Source organism: Thermobia domestica, chromosome 9 (genome assembly GCF_964235325.1).
Source record: "Thermobia domestica chromosome 9, izTheDome1.hap1.1, whole genome shotgun sequence".
Lineage (NCBI taxonomy): Eukaryota > Metazoa > Arthropoda > Insecta > Zygentoma > Lepismatidae > Thermobia > Thermobia domestica.
In genome coordinates this window covers 26,878,477-26,897,448 of record NC_137462.1, presented here as the reverse complement: position 1 = coordinate 26,897,448, position 18,972 = coordinate 26,878,477, and the positions used below count along the sequence as shown (strand labels likewise).

The following is an 18,972-nucleotide window of genomic DNA, read 5'->3' as shown; positions in this document are numbered from 1 at the left end:
TGCTCGAACCGGCTAAATAGCACCACTGCTTGTTGGGTAACATCAGATTGTTCCTACGAAATGTCTATCGATATTAGTGGCTATCAGACACGATACAGGATTTAACAGTAGTCACATGGACAGAGTTGTAGCCTACTTCAAGTGAGCGGCTAAAAGGTAGGATTCTTGAATCGTAAGACTGATCCAAATAAAAAGAACACCAGAATTATAGTAGCAAGTGTTGAATTTTTATCATGGTAACCAAGCAGCTTTTGGATGTTATTTCAAAAATCAAAGTGTGGACATCGTTTTTAAGTTATGCACGATTTCTCACTATTAGAGGCTTTACACTTCATCTATTCCATGTAAATTCTAGATTTGAACATCCATTCTTAACTTTCCAATTCGAGCTAACCGTAATCGTGGACAGCATGTTTGTAAATATAGAATTGCAAGTAAGGCTTTAAAATGTAAATGAGTATAAGAAATTTTTGCTGCGGTAACACAATCTACGGATAGGGTCAGAGAGCTTCTGGAAGATAGATGTGTTTTCATTAACTTTTACTTACAGACTTGAAACGAAACTTTTGGAGCAATAATTTTCGTTCAGAGTCATTTATGCATCAGTAAGTATTCTTTTATTAATTTACCATAATATATGTACGTAATTAAAAGCTAAAATAAATAGTTAGAATGTAAACCAGAGAGGGGTTAATTCATCCGCAACGAAACGTGGCTTATATATGACAAAGAAATGTGTCACTGAAAGCATCAATATTATTAAGAGAAGTGATTTTGAAGATGATGCTTCGATAGAAAGCAGAAATGAAATCTGAGTTTTACGTCCCACGATTATGCCGGTTAGGCTAAAGGAGACGGTAATGATGAGTAATGAATGAAATGGTGGAATGAAGAAAGTGGGAGGAAACGGGAGAACCCCGAGAAAACTCCCACACACCGTGTTTGTCCACCACAAAGTTCACTTGGCGGGGGCTGGGATCGAACCCGGGACCCCAAGCACCAGAGGAGAAAGCAGAAGAGTTTAATGTATTCGCTTTACATATGATATTCCGAGAACTGTACAAATTTTAAGTATAAAATACTATATATATAACAACATGTTAAAAGAAAGTGTATAGATATATTCACGCTGAGATAGGTTGTTCATTAGATACGGCAGACATATTTATTGTCATTCTGATTTAATTTAAAATTAGAGTGGAAGCAATTATATGCGAAAAGAAATTACATAAACATATTTTCAATTGAACATATAAAGAGAAAGTGTGTCATAAGAATCAAGATAGATGTGTTATGGCGTTCAAAATGGTGCTAAAGTAGAAAAATTATCTGAAGACAATTTTTTTTTTAACACTGTACTCCTTTCTACTAATAAAAGTGCATTGTTTCTGAATACTGATGGGTATAATTTTGTTAAACAAACATAAATAAATAAATAAATAAATAAATAAATAAATAAATAAATAAATAAGAAAAACAAAAACAAAAAAAAAATCGTAAAGCAAAATAAAAGAACGGACTGGAAAAACAGAAAATGTATCATTTCTGCACTTTCAAGAATACTCTTCGGAACTGCTGAACAGGTCCATCACGTAAGAAGAGCTAAAATTTTAAAATCAGTTAATACTGTTAAATGCACAGATAAATCTTCCTATAGCAATATTTCTTTCTCTAAGATGGCATAAAAATATGTAAATCACGAGTGTAATTCAGTTCTGATTTGGCCAGGCTATTAACAACTAACTACCGAATTCTTTTAAAAAGATACTACAACCATGCACTGATTCAAGAATATTTATGTCGTGGAATCATTATTTACTTCTTAAGTTAACAAGTTAACATTTCGTTTCCTGCTTTAAATAAAATAATGCTGGAAGCTCAGGAAGTTTTCTGGGAAAGGCTTAAAACTACAGGGTACGCTAAAAGAGACTGACTTCCTTACAAAATTAAAGCATCCATTGCTAATCTGCTTTTCAATGGAACTATAAATCAATACTGCCAATAGACGATGACAAATTGCAAATTTCTATATTTTTGAAAATACAATTGAAATTATCTAAGAGAAGGTAACTTCCTTCTATTTTTCATATTAGTATCGAATTATACAAATTCTGATACTAGTAAAATCGCACGCTTATATTAAAGCAAATTTAGAACACCACACCGTCTCACAAAATGCTAATTCACATTAAAAGAAAGGGGAATGTAACTTCTTTGTTCATAGTAAATATAAAATATTAAAAGATGCCTTTCCGAACAAATACTATGACAAACTATTTTCGACAAAAATATTTAGTTTTTAATTTATAGTTTCATAAGTACTTTCATGAAGGAAAGAAAGTTGACAATGAAAGGAAATGTGACTTCTATAGAAATTACATAACCTGGATTACTAATTAAGAAACTAAAAAATACAACTTACTAAATGCTGACATAGCTTAACGAAATGACATTCCTAGCTTAAATAAAAAAGTATAATCTTTTGAACCCACGGTGAAGCATAGCCTAAATACGTGGGTCAGTCAGAAAGTTAGTTGCACTCCTTCGTAAATATTTTCGGTCAAAGGCTATTTTGATGAAACTGTGTAGCAACACTGCAAACACGTAGGTGTACGTGTGACGCAGCGACTTTCATGAGGCAAGTGGAGGTGTTCTGATGTAAACATGTAGTCGTAAACATGTCTCGACAGATGCAAATGGCGTCCAAATTGGAAATGCATGCAGTGATTCGTTTTTCGTGGGCGAAAAGGTGTAACTGCGCTGAAATCTATCGGCAGTTGCATGAAGTGTATGGTGAAAATGAAGGGTACGGGGAAAAAATAAGGAATGTCCATGTATGTGCTTTTTCGGGTGCTTTGTCCTATCTGTTGGTGACTCTTGGCACTATTTGACTATCTATGCCATGCATGCGTAAATGTAGAAATATTCATGTAAAAAGTGGCAAAAGATTTCATAATCCTATTCTTTGTACACGGTTTTCAATATTAAAACGCCGTTATCTCGAAAATGCAGTTTTGTGACATTCCTTGTTTTTTTCCCTTACCCTTCAAATGCAATGTCACGTAAAGACCGCATGCAGCACAACAAACGTGCGAACTTCTGACAAAGTTTAGGTAGGAACTGTGGGATCACCCTCCTTATAGCCCAGATCTTTCACCGTGTGACTTCCATGTATTTGGTCCCATGAAAGACCAACTTTCAAAGCGACGATACCACTCGAATGACGAGGTGAAAGCTGCAGCGCAAGAATGGTTATGAGGCATTGGATGGGATTTCTCTGCAGAAGGCATAGATAAACTTGTACCACGCCTCGACAAATGCTTAAATAACGGAGGTAATTAGGTTGAAAAGTAGACTGTGAATGGAACTTCACAGTTATTGTAAAATTTCTATCCTGTTTTATTTTCTTAAACAGTGTAGCTAACTTTTTGACTAACTTTCGTATATTCTCATTATTATTGCTGAGAGAAATTACAACAATAGTAGCATATGATAGGCCGATAGTTGGAACTATCTGATGCGAAATAAGTTGAAATTAAACCTTAGGAAGCTTATTCGTAATGTACAAATATCTCACTCTTATCGCTTATATTTAACATTATACTTATTAAAATTTAATACTAATATAAACTATCCTGCGCATTCTTTTGACATTTAGCAATGCATGTATATATTATAAGGGTAAGCGAAAAATATGCAACAATCATAATTTTGTAACAAGTAAGTGTAAAACAATACCAAACACTAAATTGCTGCAATATTTGGTTAGCAACTGATGGAATAATCATTATAATATGGATTAAATTACTCCTATACACATTCTCTATGGACATAATTCCTTACCTTGTTATTCGTCGCCTATCTAGAAAACTTGGCGATCCTCGTCTGCGAGGAATAGAAGGTGACCTGGATCGTGCCCTTGACCTACTGGAGTGACTGGAGACTGAGCGACTACGACTGGTACTTCGGCTGCGTGAGCGAGACTTGCTTCTGCTAGAACTCCTGGAATGTGAACGGGTTCGACTACGAGACCGACTTCTGGATCGACTGCGACTATGGGTACGAGTTCTGCTTCTGGAATAACTGCGACTTCTTGATCTGCTAGATCGACTATACGATGAACTCCTGCTGCGACTCTTAGCGCTGTGTTTGCTATGTCTGCTGGTCCGGCTCTTTGTACTATGATGGCTACGGTGACTATGGCGAGACGAGCTACGGCTGCGAGTTCGACTACGGCTCTTTCGCGGACTCCTGGAAAAGACAGCAAAAAATTTTTAAAATAAAAATGCACATCGTACTCCACATGTTTACAAATTTTCATCACATTTTCTTAAAAGTTCACCGTAGGTCTTTGAATTCTCTTCTATATGTGAGGCTCCAGAACATCTGCTGCTGTAGTTATTCTCTTCCGAGGAAAATTGGATCCTAGATTTTCAAAGCATGTAAGATTTTAAAATTCTCACGTGGCTGAAGCATAAATTTTAATTTTATACCTTTATTATCTATATTTCAAACAGCTACTGGGTTCGTACTGCAATAAAAGGTTGATGAATAGGAAGGAAAAAGAGAAGAAAAAGTGATATTTTTTGCAAAATTGTCCTTCGGGAAAACAGAAAATAAAACAAAAGTCAATCCTTAATAAAATAACAAAAATTAAAAGTAGTGAATTCAACCTTGTGTCGCAATGTAATAAAGAAGATACCAACAAGTATTATTCCTTTGGTCCAAAATATAATTTATGTATTATATTTAAGAAAAGACACAGTGAAACGTTATCTTCAGTTTAAATATATTATTCACTTCTGTTTACTAGACTAATAAAGATGAGAAATGCAAATAAATGCTGATCGAGTAACTAGGGTGGTGCTCAGCAATAACAATAACAATAATAATAATAATAATAATAATAATAATAATAATAATAATAATAATAAATGATATATACAAATAAAAGTACAAACACAAAGACGCTCTCTGCCAAAAGAAAGGGAGAAGTTGTTCCACAATCAACAATGGGAAAACTAAATGAGGTTTTAATCTCAGATCAGTGTGTATAGCACACTTTTTGTATATAACAGACACAAGGTAGGAGGAATTCATATCTTATTTAGCTTCCCTATACGGAGAGTCATGCAGATGTTCTCTGGACTCATTATTGCAGTTGTGTGGCATCTTAGATGAATTAACAGAGAAAGCGCAACAGCTAATTTTATCCCTATATTTATGAACCACTTACTGCAAGGAGACACCTAACAAATTGCAAAACTTATGTGAAAAAGAAAAAATGAATTTTGCAAGGCTAATAGTTTCGATACTGGTAACTTACTAATGGCCACAGGTAGTGTTCTTGCAACAATATATGTCTCTGATACTCCCAAAATCATACGCCCGGTATAGAATTTTTGTAAGATATTTGTTTTTATAGTAAATAGTATAAATTTTTATATTGATTGTAAAGATATTCATAACCCTTACCTTTCTCTGTAACATTAATCTTCTATAAAACTTTAATTATCTAACTTAACATTATTTGGCAAGCCTACAACCAATCTTAATTATTATAATTAATAAAACACGAGATACGTATATGCTAATTTCTGCACAGAAGATTATATTCATCACTAATGTGCATTTTCTAGTGTTATTACTAAACAGAACGAGCTGAAGCTAATGCCCGGAAGTTATTTATTTCAGTAATAATAATTATTCACATTAACTAACTAACCCTATGGCATATAGAACCCGGAAGTTCAAAGCCATATTCACAAAAGCTCTCCACTGGCTTCTGATCTTAGCCAACTGGATCCAGTTTCTTCATTATGAAATCTATCTTAATATTGTCCTCCCTTCAGTGCCTAGATCTTCATATGCAGAATAATCATTTATGTACAGTCCAGGTACATAGCCTATGTATGAAAGGTTGATTTGGATAAGGAGTCAAGTAACAAATTTGAAATTTTACACAATGGGTTTTATGTTATGTTTTACGGAATATGTTCTGTAATTTACATTGTTATCATATTCACACGTTTGTGCTAATGATGGAAAGAGAGAACACATTTGATTGAAAGCGTAATTTCTCACATTCGTAATCACAGCTCGTGGCGACAGATGGCAGCACAAATCGTTTTCAAAATGGCGTCTCTGAAGCAGAAAGCATTCTGTGTTTTGGAACATGAGAAGTATTTTCCTGTTACTGTACAGCGCGCATTCCTTAGACAATTTTTCTCTGCACCGCCAGGTCACCAAAGCATTCTAAGATATCGACAGCCGACTCGAGGAGGGATTGGGGAGGTCACGTTCTGGAGATTCAGAAAGTATAGAGTATATCAAAGCCCCTCAAGTTAGACAACCCAAACTACTCTACTATGCTGCAAGTTACATTCCATTTAGTCCATGCTAGTATGTAATGAAACCCTTAACAAAATGTAACTAATTAATAAGGCATTGAATGCTGGTCTAAAAAATGTAACTGATTAATAAGGTATTGAATGCTGGTCTAAAAAATGTAACTGAATAATAAAGCATTGGATGCTGGTCTAAAAAATGTAACTGATTAAGATGGCATTGGATGCTGGTCTAAAAAAATGTAATTGATTAATAAGGCATTGAATGCTGGTCTAAAAAATGTAACTGATTAACATGGCATTGGATGCTGGTCTAAAAAATGTAACTGATTAATAAGTTATTGAATGCTGGTCTAAAAAAATGTAAGTGAATAATAAGGCACTGAATGCTGGTCTAAAAATGTAACTGATTAATAAGGCATTGAATGCTGGTCTAAAAAAATGTAACTGAATATCAGTAATAAGACACTGAATGGTGATCTAAAAATGTTACTGATTAATAAGGCATTGAATGTTGGTTTAAAAAATGTAACTGATTAATAAGGCATTGAATATTGGTCTACTTTTACCCTTTACTACAACTTTTATTCCTCACAATATCGACAACTTGAGAATCGTTTGCACAGGAACAGTGGATCAAACTTCATGCATTGCAACACTTCGCTGATGGATAAGGAAATGTATACTGAATACTCTACTCTTACAATTAACTAAAGATGTTTAATAGTATCTATTGAAACTTTCCTGGCGACGTATTATGAACAGGTCTTCTCGGGCTAGCAGCCAGGTAAATAACGTTATATTGTGCGGCGTTTCGAGGGCTGACATCGTCCTCATCTTCAGGCGAATATGATGATGCACTAGAGTGTATGGAATATATATACTCATGTATGTATGATTGGACTTTTCTGATTGGTGGTTGAAATGGCGGCTTCTGATTGGTGCTTGAAATGGCGGGATATGATTGGTGTCCATGTTTTACTGAGTTGGAATCCTGTGTCTCTCTTAAGGTTCGTTACCCTGATGTTTCTCAAATCACGTGTGAACAGATCTGATTGTATGTGTACTGTCATCTTAGAAGATTCGTAAAGAACAATATCTATACATCACAGAATGCATCTGATGGAATAAAATGTCGCATAATGTCAGACAGTAATGTGTACTTTGCAAGTAATAGCAGGTCAACGGAATACCATGATATTGTAGCTCACATAACCACGGAGTGGCGAGATCCCGCGTAGCATAATCGTTAACGCTCTCACCTTTGGTTTAATTCCCGGTGGGGACATTCGGTCGAAAAGATGTAGTATCTTTTCAGCTTAGTCATCCTGAATAAGGTTTTTTTCCTCATTCACACCAAGCAATTGACGGGAAGGTACCTAACATGCAGAAGGTACCCAACATATGCTTCCTTCCTTCCCCGTTACCCTGGATAGTGTGCTCGCCGAGGAACGTCATCCCTCATACGTGACGGACTTAATGCCGTAGGTGTTAGTAATGTCTAGAAAACTGTAACAATAAAGTAAATAAACCACAGAGCGGCCGCCAAGTTTACCGATAGACAACCGCTGTTAATGCAAAAGGGTCGTTTGGAGGGGGCGGATCGCCTCCTGGACGATGAACGTAGGCTAGAAATATGGAGTTTTACATCAAAACAGAATAAAGTAACTATATAAGTAGTCATGTAAGTAGCTATAATATAAATTTTCAGCACATAATATAACAAATGATATACACGTGAGTGATTTGTTGGTAGATTTTATATAATATGCTATAATAAATGTGACGTAATGCTAAATAGCGAGCTTAGAAATAAACAGCCTCTGGGGACACGTGGTTGCCTCCACCACTCTTCCCCTGTATCCGCCACTGGTAGACAGGGAGACAATCCGAAGCATACTCCTACTTGGGTATCCGCTGCACATAAATACAGTCTGAGAACGGGGGAACGATACAATCATCGAACAATATTATTTTCTTTCAACCATCAGTATTCATACATTATATTCTCGGTATCATCTTTTAAATTCTTTGCGTTAACGACGGTAATCAAAAGTTTCGAAATCGCAGTCCGACTACATATGTTAAGTTATGCAGCTTTCGTTGGACTGTGAATGGAAAAACAGGGAGCTGACATGATAACTGAGTTCTGGAGTCAGTTTGTGTCGCATTACTTCTACGATTCTACCAATGTTTGGGCATCCCTCTTACCTAAGCTTTGCTTCCGTTCCTCCCCTTTGTCGAATGATGTCTTGCCACGAGTTCTGTATGCTGTCTCACCTTGGATTTGTTGCCCTCGATACAACTATTACACTAGCAGTTTTCGATACACTTGCTCGCGCACTCACACTTCCCCTTTAAAAATCAGAGGGGTCTCCTATTTTTTACCATAAATATAATAAACAGTTTATTAAATCTGCATAAACCGCGAAAATCCTTTTTTTTTTCTTTTATAATGTCGCCGAAAGATCCCTTTTGCAATATATCAGAAAGCTTTTACCAACACTAAAGAATAAATATTCAACTTCATAACTGAGAAGGACTATTTACACTACTACCTGAACCTGCGCTATCTACACAGCTCATCATTCACATATGAGCATGAACCTCCTTGTCATTCTTCACATTTGTACATGTCCCTTTACAGACACAAATGAAGCACTTCTTCATAAAAATCGGCAAGGGGCATCATAAAGAGGAGATTTTTTTTCGATTATTTTTTCAATATCTCGCACTGTTTGCAAGATTTAGCCTACTTCCGGTTGGAATTTCTAATTCATGTAGGATCAGTGTTTTTTTTCTTCTTGCATGCAATACGTAATAAACAAATATATTACACACACAATTAATTACAATGTCAGTGGTATACGCTGTTCATTGAGCAAAACACTCCAAACAATAAAGATTCATCTTAGACTGGAGGAATGGTTATCCTTCCTTTTTCATTATCACTTGGCCATGAAACAAACGCCTGAGATATACAACTCCTGTATACAAATATGTAGTGTTGGAATGTATAACTCGTATGATATGGTGCTTACTTTTTAAAATATACCCCTAAAAATGTAATAAAGAAATAGCGTCCATTTTTAAAATATTCATTTAGAACTGAACAATCTACACAAAATTTGAAATAGATCAGTGAAAAGCATTTTCCTAGAGCTTGTTGTTTCAGATATATCACTGTCAAGCGAATTGTCCACAAACATATAAACCTAGTATTTTAATCTATAGATTTTGTTGAATGAAAAGAAACTCTTATCAAATAGAAAAGAAATATGAATAATGCTACTAACCTGTAACTTGACCTGGAAGAACTGCGAGATTTGAAGGATTTTGGAAGTGATCTTCTTCGAGAGCCGGACCTCGATCTGCTTCTGGACTGGGAATATCGTTTCCTTCGAAGAGGTGGCGGCGATTCACTCGGAGTCCGTGGTTTACTTTTCACCAATTTACTAACTATCGATGGAACTTTGCTTACGGTCGGCACAATGCCACTTGTTTTATCTATATTGGTTGTTGTAGTACTATTGGTAACCGCGCCAGTGGATGAATTTTCCTGTGGTCCTTTGGAAGCTACAGGCTCACTAGAGACAATGGATGTTGAAGGCTTTTCAGGGCTGTTTGGAGATGTAGCTATTGACGTGGAGGAACCAGCAGGCACAGTAGAATTAAGTTGTGACTGACAATCGTTATCTACTTTAGTTATATCATTCTCTGGCTTGTCACTAGCAGTCTGCTGACTATTTTTCTGTACAGTATCTGGTTTTGGTTTATCATCGGTGGATTTCTTAGCTAGCACTTCCTTCTGTTGCTGCTGTATCAGGGCAGTACTTGGTTCAAGATTCACTATTTTTCTCTTTAGCTCAATTCTTACTTTTTCTGTTGTTGGTTTTGGTGAGATTGATGGCTGTGTGTTTGACGACAAAGCAGGAGTACTTGTTTTCTTTCCCTTATCACTAAGCCCAGATTTAACTTTCGGTGTTCGAATCTCTCCTTCTTCAACTTCTTCGTCTTCTTTCTCGGAGCTTGAAGAACGTAGCCGCACTCGAGGCTGAACTAACGGTGCGGTTCGTGTTTTGGACTTTTGCTTTGGTTTCTTCTTTTTGGTTGACAGTTCATCAGTCGACGTGGATTTATTAGAACTCAAGACCACCGATCCTTTCTCAGCAGTGTCATTCTTCTTTTGTGACTTTGACGACGGAGATGTTTCTAGTATATCTCTGTAGCGTTCTGGATTTTTTTCTACGGGAGAGTAACTAAGACTGGAGCTTCTGCTACTGCTTTCTCGATATTCATTGAGCGACAACAACGGTAGGGAAGTTGTAGACGTGGATGCAGCTTTGAATTTCTTTTGGGATTTTTTGGAATGAGCGGACGATGATCGATTTGACTTAGGAGAAGCGGAAGATCGCGTTTTCCTTCTAGAACGCTCTGAACTCGTGACAGATCGATTGTTTCTCACTGGTGACCTACTGCGACTAGTTGAACTACCACTATCTACAGAAGTCGAGTGACGCTTCGATGACGATGATCGCTTTCTCAACTTCTTTTCCCGGTCTCTCTTCTTTCTTCTCCCCCTTTCTTCTTCTCTATCATCATCCTCATCATAACTATCATCATTACTCCTTGCCTTTCCAGACTTTTTCAAATCTTTCGTCTTGCGTACATCTGACCTGCTGCCATTCTCACGACCAAGTTTTCTAGATTCTTTATCCAACGAGTTTGAATGTCCTATTGAGTTATGAGATTTATTGCTTACAGGAGACACCGATTTGGGCTTACTTTTCGAACGACTTGTTACTTTCTCTAATTCACTGTTGTGTTTCCGGTAAAAGTGACTTCTTCGATCAGGTGAACTGAAAACAAAATAACGCATAATTAAGTAACAATTATAATTTCAGAAACTTTTCTCTCTCTCTCTCTCTCACTCATCATAGTCTATAAAATTTACCAATATATCCTTCTAAAACCTGTGTACCACTATCTTTAGGCATGATTGCCGTTTGCGCCCTAGTATAAAAATAAATTGCTTCTTTATACAGTTATTGATATTTTAACAGCAGGGTAGGTACTAAATTAAAAAAAAAAAAAAAAAAGTTTAAAGAAAATGTAACATTTTGTTGACCGAAGAATCACAGTTCATTGAATAACGTATTCTAATTCAACAATGAACTTACTCACTTATAAATGATATGCGTCTTTGGCGTGGAAGATCCAGGTTCAATTTCCGGTGAGAGCTCATGTGGTCCAGATCCCACGTTAAGCTGTAGATCCACGTCTCATACAGCCTCACTACTGAACAGGTGCTAAATTCTACTCAACCGATTACCTATAAATGAAGACTTTTAAAACTCAAACTGGTTGGATGGTTTATTAAATTATAATAATTTATCAATTCCTAATTGCAACCTTATATAAGAAAATAACGTGTTTTAGTGCGAGTATTATATAAATGAGGTGTGATCAAAAAGTACGGTGAATAATTTTATTAGAAACAAAGTAATAAAGCTTACATGGAATTTGATTTAATGTCCTTCAAGGTATTGCCCTTGGCTAGCAATACACTTATCCCAACGTCGAATCCATGACTGGAAGCATTTCTGGAAGGTTTCTTCGTGGCGTTCAGCTGCTCAGGCGTGGCCCTCTCAATGTCAGGAATGGTCAAAACGTCTTCTTTTTAGCACAATTTGGATTATTGGGAAGACCCAGAAGTGACATAATGCTATATCCAGAGATTACCGTGGATATGGACAAACAGTTATATATTTTCGGCCAAAAAACACGCGTAGGGAAACGAATTTCGCACTTATTCTTCTTACTTGCCAATCCGCTGTTAAAATACTTTAGATGGATCCGTACGAGATGTTTAGTTCTTTAGAAAGCTCTCGAATAGTTATTCGCCTGCTTGAACGAACAATTTTTGCCATTTTTTGCACGTTTTCTTCTGTTTTTGAGGTTACTGGACGTCGCGAACGTTGCTCGTCTTCTACCGACTCATTTTCGCTTTTAAATCGCTCACACCACTAGTAAACAGTCTTCAGAGTTATAGCATTTTGCCATACACCAATTTCAACATTTCATTAGTTTCTTTGGCATTTTTTGCAACTTGAAACAGAACTTAAAGTTCACGCGTTGTTCGAAATCCATGATACGCGACAGACAAGGTAAACACCATCTCACTCTAGCGGCTCTGGACGCTGACTGACAGGTCAGAACGTGTTCCAACTTCATGCTGCGTGTCTCAAGGGATCAGGCTATCGGACAAATTACGTCAAATGGTTGTAGCGTCAGCAACTGCTGCTAAAAAAATTCATTCACCATATTTTTTGATCACACTTTGTATATATATATAAAGCATATTCCCTATGCGGCGGGAGGAATTTATTTCTCGTTCTATTTTCGTTCCACAGTGGCTCAGGAATTACCCAGTTTCTGTACGCTGGGTACCTGGGAAAATCTTGAGGGGCAGAACCTGGACGCAGAGTCCCCTCTCCTCCAAATTTGCTTGGGTCTCTCAAAATCTGGATATCTTTATACTTCGATGCCCTTCTCCCTCTAAAGTTATACAGAAATCAGAGCCGCTGGAGCAGAGACTGCCGCAGGATTATACTGGGTACATCTTATATATAATATTTAAGTAATATTACCACTGCGCCACCTGAGCCTGTCCCATATGAAAGCACCCTTTACTCTACTTTAAATATTATATTTCCATGGCACAACAACTCTGAAAGACCAAAGCGTATCAGCCGACTTTGACATTTGTTTCTATAGGATCATGTGTGGTATTCGCCCTCGCCATCAATGCTGGATTTTCTGAGTATAATATACAGGATGGACCATAAGTCGATTGACACTAGCAGTTATCCAGATCTCAACTGACTCAAGTAGCAGCAGCTAATTGACGTAAAGAATAAGTTATGGCGTAGTTCTGAATAATATGTTGTAAAAAGTTATTTTATAAAGAATTTAAACCTTGTTACATTTGTAATTAAGTAAATTTAGAAGGAACAGAAAGTTAACAAAGAATGAATATGTGTTTGTGGTGGTTACATGACTACAAGTATCAAATGTGATTGAGTTGTTTATACAGCATTTTCCCGAACAGTGTACCTTCATTTCGACACGCAACCCACAATCAGGAAAAATTACGGATCTACGACATTTTTGAATTTGATAAATTATTATCTAACAACATTAGTGATGTAATATGTTCTTCTGTGCTTAAAAGATGTACAAGTGTACACTAAAAATGATTTAGGATGCTTTAAGAGCCTGACTTACTAAAAATAATACAAAATGTATCATTTTTCTTTTGCTTGTTTATTCATAAGTGAAAGAAGATAATGAAATGCAATTTACAACAACCATAGATAATGTTATTCTACAACAGAAAATATGAACCTGAAAAATTTTCAGTGTTGTCATCCATAGGAATTACAGTGTTACCAGAATAACATTTCCCTCAAAATCTAAGTTAAGGCAGCGACTAGAGGAACGAACTCAACTGCATTTTCATTCTGTATCATATTGTTTTGGTATCTTGTGAAATACTTTTTAAGTAACAGTTGTATTTAGTTTGTAATATCAAAACATTTTTAACATACAGTTATTAAAATCAAATAATAATGTTATTATTTAATAATAACAGTTGTGTCACACCTTCACGCATTACGTCTTCGAATGATGAAGTGTAGACTCGTAATTTTTTAATGTTCAGGATATCGCTTTTCCAGATTCCTTTAATGTGGTTTCTTGAGTGTCAACGGTAATCACTGGCTTCGTAATTTCTTTCCTTCTTTTGATACATAGATATATACATACAACTAATTGTGACTGACGTAATTTCGAACTTTAAGGAACAAATAATCTCACCTTAAACTGAGGACGACAGCTATACAGACAATGGAGACTAGAGTATGAAAAATACCATAAATCGTTAGGGCATCTAGGATTCCACATTAGCAACACAGGTAACATTTATCACTGGCGCCACAAGCGTGATTACTCATGAAGGATTCAACGCACTTACAATTACATATAAAAGGGTTCGGCATTTACTTCGCTCGAACTACCCATTCACAAGGCGGTTTCCCTCCATAGCATCACTATGACTATATTAACTATACATTTACCAGGTTGTGTACAGGTGCGAATTTATCAGGCACATTTACTCATACTCTGTTAGTAAACAGATTATAGTATAATAACTATTAAGCATATCGTCATCGTCAGTAATTTTCAGGCGGATTAAATATCATTGGATCAATAAATTATTTAGTATCGCAATGGTAAAGAAGGATTATAGCATCTTGTAAGGTGAGATCGAATCATTTGAGGGGACCCTGAACTAGTTTAGTCGTACATATTCTCTATCGTACACATCGCAAATTATAATTAAATTCTTCACAATAACTTCAAAATTGTTATAGAAAGAGTTTTAATTAACTTTAGTTAACTTAAACACATCTATATTTCTTTACCAAATCACTGAAAAAAATATCACTTAATATATAACCTTTGTTATATCTCAAGACAATCTGTATTATTTTTTTACTTTTTTAAATAAACAACTTTTTCTTCTTCTTTTTTTACACTAATTAGATTTCCGATTTACAATCTGTCGATATCAATACATAGTTAACATATTGTGCATATGAAATCATTCTAAGTAACTATATAATTTTAATAAGACGTGTTTTGTAAACATTCAGTGGATTACATATGTTCAATCATATAGATAAAATGTAGTAAGATACGAATATTTAAAATTTTACATTAAACAAAAGGTTATCTTATGATATTTCTTAGCATAAATAATCTCTGACATGAAATACTAAATTCAACATTTTTCTTACTTCTCCGGGACGGAGCTACTTAAAGAGATGTCAGAGTTTATTTTTCTGTAATGAAACAAATCTAAAATTTGGTCCGTTACAGATTGCCGGCTCGGTTAGAAAAAAAATTAAGGCATTTAATTTTTTTTTTTTTTAAATATTAGCAGTAGCCCTTGAAAATCAAAATATTAACTTAATAAAATAAGCAAGAGGTACAACAGTTAGAGCGCACGTACCACAAAAAAAAATAGAAATATGATCAATAACACATCGAATTAATAACACATTAAATTACACATATGAGCAAACTATGCAGTTAACTACTTCAACAGTATCACATCCTACTTGAACAAAACAATTAACTTTTTCCATTAACATTATTAACTTGATAACGAAGCATTAATTTGGTTTTGTATTCATCAAAGCAATTAAATGTTTCAAATTTCTAAAGTTTTGCAAACCCGCCGGTTATCCTTTAAGATTTTACAAAATCGCACAATTCCGAAGCATTTTTATAATTAGATATGGTCCCGCCTACTTTTATATTTGTTTTCAAATTTCATAATGTTAAAGACTTAATAGTAAAATTTCACATCTGTGAGTGAACATCCCGGAACAATAAAAAAAAGCAAGTAACAATAGGTTTAGACCAATAACATCATTGGACATTGAAAGATTAATATGATTTCGAACGAACGATTAATACCTCCGATAATAATATTTTTACATTAACACAATATACGATCGATGACAGTGTTCAAATAAGAGGCGTCTAACAAGAAACGTTGCCTAATATCAGCAGTCGAGCTCTCAAGGGTTAATGTTATCACCTACATTTTTCAATGATAGTTGCAAGTAAAGAATTCAAGAATTTGATTACATCTACCCTGTAATATTATCAACTGCCAGCAACATAACATACCTAAAGGTAACTAAGCTAAACATAACATACCGAACAGACATAACACATTATATCATAAAAACTTACACTTAACTCTATCTGCAAAATTTTTACAGCTATAAACATTCTGCAACATTATATACAGCATATTAACACTATTTACAGAATTTCTACAGCTCATCCTCTTTCTCTTCTTCCTTTTATACTTACTCCCAATTCTTAGAAGAAATTCTTTCCTCCTTTTCCTTTTCCTCATAGTTCCTTGTATTTTCATCTTCCTTCGGGAATGGTATCTTATGTCCTGCGATCTTCTATTTTTCTTAATTCGGTACTTCCATCGGCCAATTCTTTTCGTTCTCTTCAGTTTTTCGCATCTTCTTTTCATCTTCCTATGGATAGGAGTTCTTCTTAATCGCCGTAATCGCACAATCTTCTTCCAGTTCTTTGTTAAATCCTTTCTGAATACGCTCACATCTGGAGATTTTCTTCTTGTTCCTTTACGATGGCTGTTTCCTCTGAATTTTTTTCTCTTCTGACTTATGTATGTCATGTATCCTTTTCTTCTTTTTCTTTTCCAACTACATTGGAGTTTGACATCTTTTACACTTTCACTTTTCCACCTTATCCGTTTTCGATTCCTTTCATGTGTGATTCTTTCTGGAGATGTGGTTTTTCTTGAAATTCGCCATTTCATTCTCCGATTCAACCATTCATGATGACACTCTACAAATTTCACTTCAGTCTCAAATCCGTCCTTGATGTCCAAATTTTGTCTTTCAATTTCGTATTCGTTATTTACTTCCTCTGTTTCCTTCTTGAGATCACTATTCACCGTCATCATCTTTCCTTCCAGTTCCTCTTTTTCATTTCTTTGCGATTCTTTCCATTCATTGATGTCTCTCCTGGTTTCATCCTGGTCTCTCTTCATCTTCTCCATTAAGGTCTTCATGCCAGCGAATTCGGAAAATTTCTCATCCAGCCATTTCATTAGCACTCGCAATTCACCCGTCACTTGCGGACTTCCAGCTAATGCTGTTTCAGTTCCGGAACCTTCACCATCAATGACCTGTACTGGCAACATTGATTCATCAGACTGTACTATCAGGTGACAATTCTCACATACCCATGGGCATTCATGCTTAGCTAACTGTTCATATTCTTCTGGTTCCAAATCTAAGCAGTCTAGGTGGTAAATATTACTACACTTATCACATTTCACTGTGAGTTCATTTGCAGATCTCCGAGGATCACAATTACATCCGTATTGGGTCTGGGTTTCAATATTCCCAGAACAGTCTGTTTAGCTTTTGTACGTTTCATTCTTTTGTAAGTCAGGTCCCCCAACGACTTTTCACTCACCATTTTGTTAAAGATCTTCAAAATTCCATTTAGTAAAAATTACCAATCAACATCGGATAACCAACATCAAAGAATGTCACTCAAGTGTCTTAGCGCTCTCTAGCGACGATCCTGGCTGGGTCGCCATTTTCTGTCACACCTTCACGCATTACGTCTTCGAATGATGAAGTGTAGACTCGTAATTTTTTAATGTTCAGGATATCGCTTTTCCAGATTCCTTTAATGTGGTTTCTTGAGTGTCAACGGTAATCACTGGCTTCGTAATTTCTTTCCTTCTTTTGATACATAGATATATACATACAACTAATTGTGACTGACGTAATTTCGAACTTTAAGGAACAAATAATCTCACCTTAAACTGAGGACGACAGCTATACAGACAATGGAGACTAGAGTATGAAAAATACCATAAATCGTTAGGGCATCTAGGATTCCACATTAGCAACACAGGTAACATTTATCACTGGCGCCACAAGCGTGATTACTCATGAAGGATTCAACGCACTTACAATTACATATAAAAGGGTTCGGCATTTACTTCGCTCGAACTACCCATTCACAAGGCGGTTTCCCTCCATAGCATCACTATGACTATATTAACTATACATTTACCAGGTTGTGTACAGATGCGAATTTATCAGGCACATTTACTCATACTCTGTTAGTAAACAGATTATAGTATAATAACTATTAAGCATATCGTCATCGTCAGTAATTTTCAGGCGGATTAAATATCATTGGATCAATAAATTATTTAGTATCGCAATGGTAAAGAAGGATTATAGCATCTTGTAAGGTGAGATCGAATCATTTGAGGGGACCCTGAACTAGTTTAGTCGTACATATTCTCTATCGTACACATCGCAAATTATAATTAAATTCTTCACAATAACTTCAAAATTGTTATAGAAAGAGTTTTAATTAACTTTAGTTAACTTAAACACATCTATATTTCTTTACCAAATCACTGAAAAAAATATCACTTAATATATAACCTTTGTTATATCTCAAGACAATCTGTATTATTTTTTTACTTTTTTAAATAAACAACTTTTTCTTCTTCTTTTTTTACACTAATTAGATTTCCGATTTACAATCTGTCGATATCAATACATAGTTAACATATTGTGCATATGAAATCATTCTAAGTAACTATATAATTTTAATAAGACGTGTTTTGTAAACATTCAGTGGATTACATATGTTCAATCATATAGATAAAATGTAGTAAGATACGAATATTTAAAATTTTACATTAAACAAAAGGTTATCTTATGATATTTCTTAGCATAAATAATCTCTGACATGAAATACTAAATTCAACATTTTTCTTACTTCTCCGGGACGGAGCTACTTAAAGAGATGTCAGAGTTTATTTTTCTGTAATGAAACAAATCTAAAATTTGGTCCGTTACAGTTGCTATTATTTAATACTAATAACGTAATTAAATAATAATTGTATTTAGTTTGTAATTAACAAAATAGTTTTAACATATAGTTATTTAAATTAAATAATAATTCACAG

At 35.2% G+C, this 18,972-nt stretch overlaps 1 protein-coding gene across 7 annotated transcripts in view; it reads right to left on the bottom strand.

Annotated features, from left to right (window-relative positions):
* Srrm234 (Serine-arginine repetitive matrix 2/3/4) overlaps positions 1-18,972 on the bottom strand; it is a 391,760-nt gene that overhangs the window by 28,210 nt on the left and 344,578 nt on the right. For all 7 annotated transcript variants that reach the window (XM_081770790.1, XM_081770792.1, XM_081770791.1 and 4 more), the window contains 2 exons: positions 9,644-11,206; positions 3,844-4,251 (listed from right to left, as the gene is read on the bottom strand). In XM_081770790.1, the coding sequence (XP_081626916.1) occupies positions 3,844-4,251; positions 9,644-11,206 (1,971 nt within the window). The remainder of the gene's footprint in view (positions 1-3,843; positions 4,252-9,643; positions 11,207-18,972) is intronic.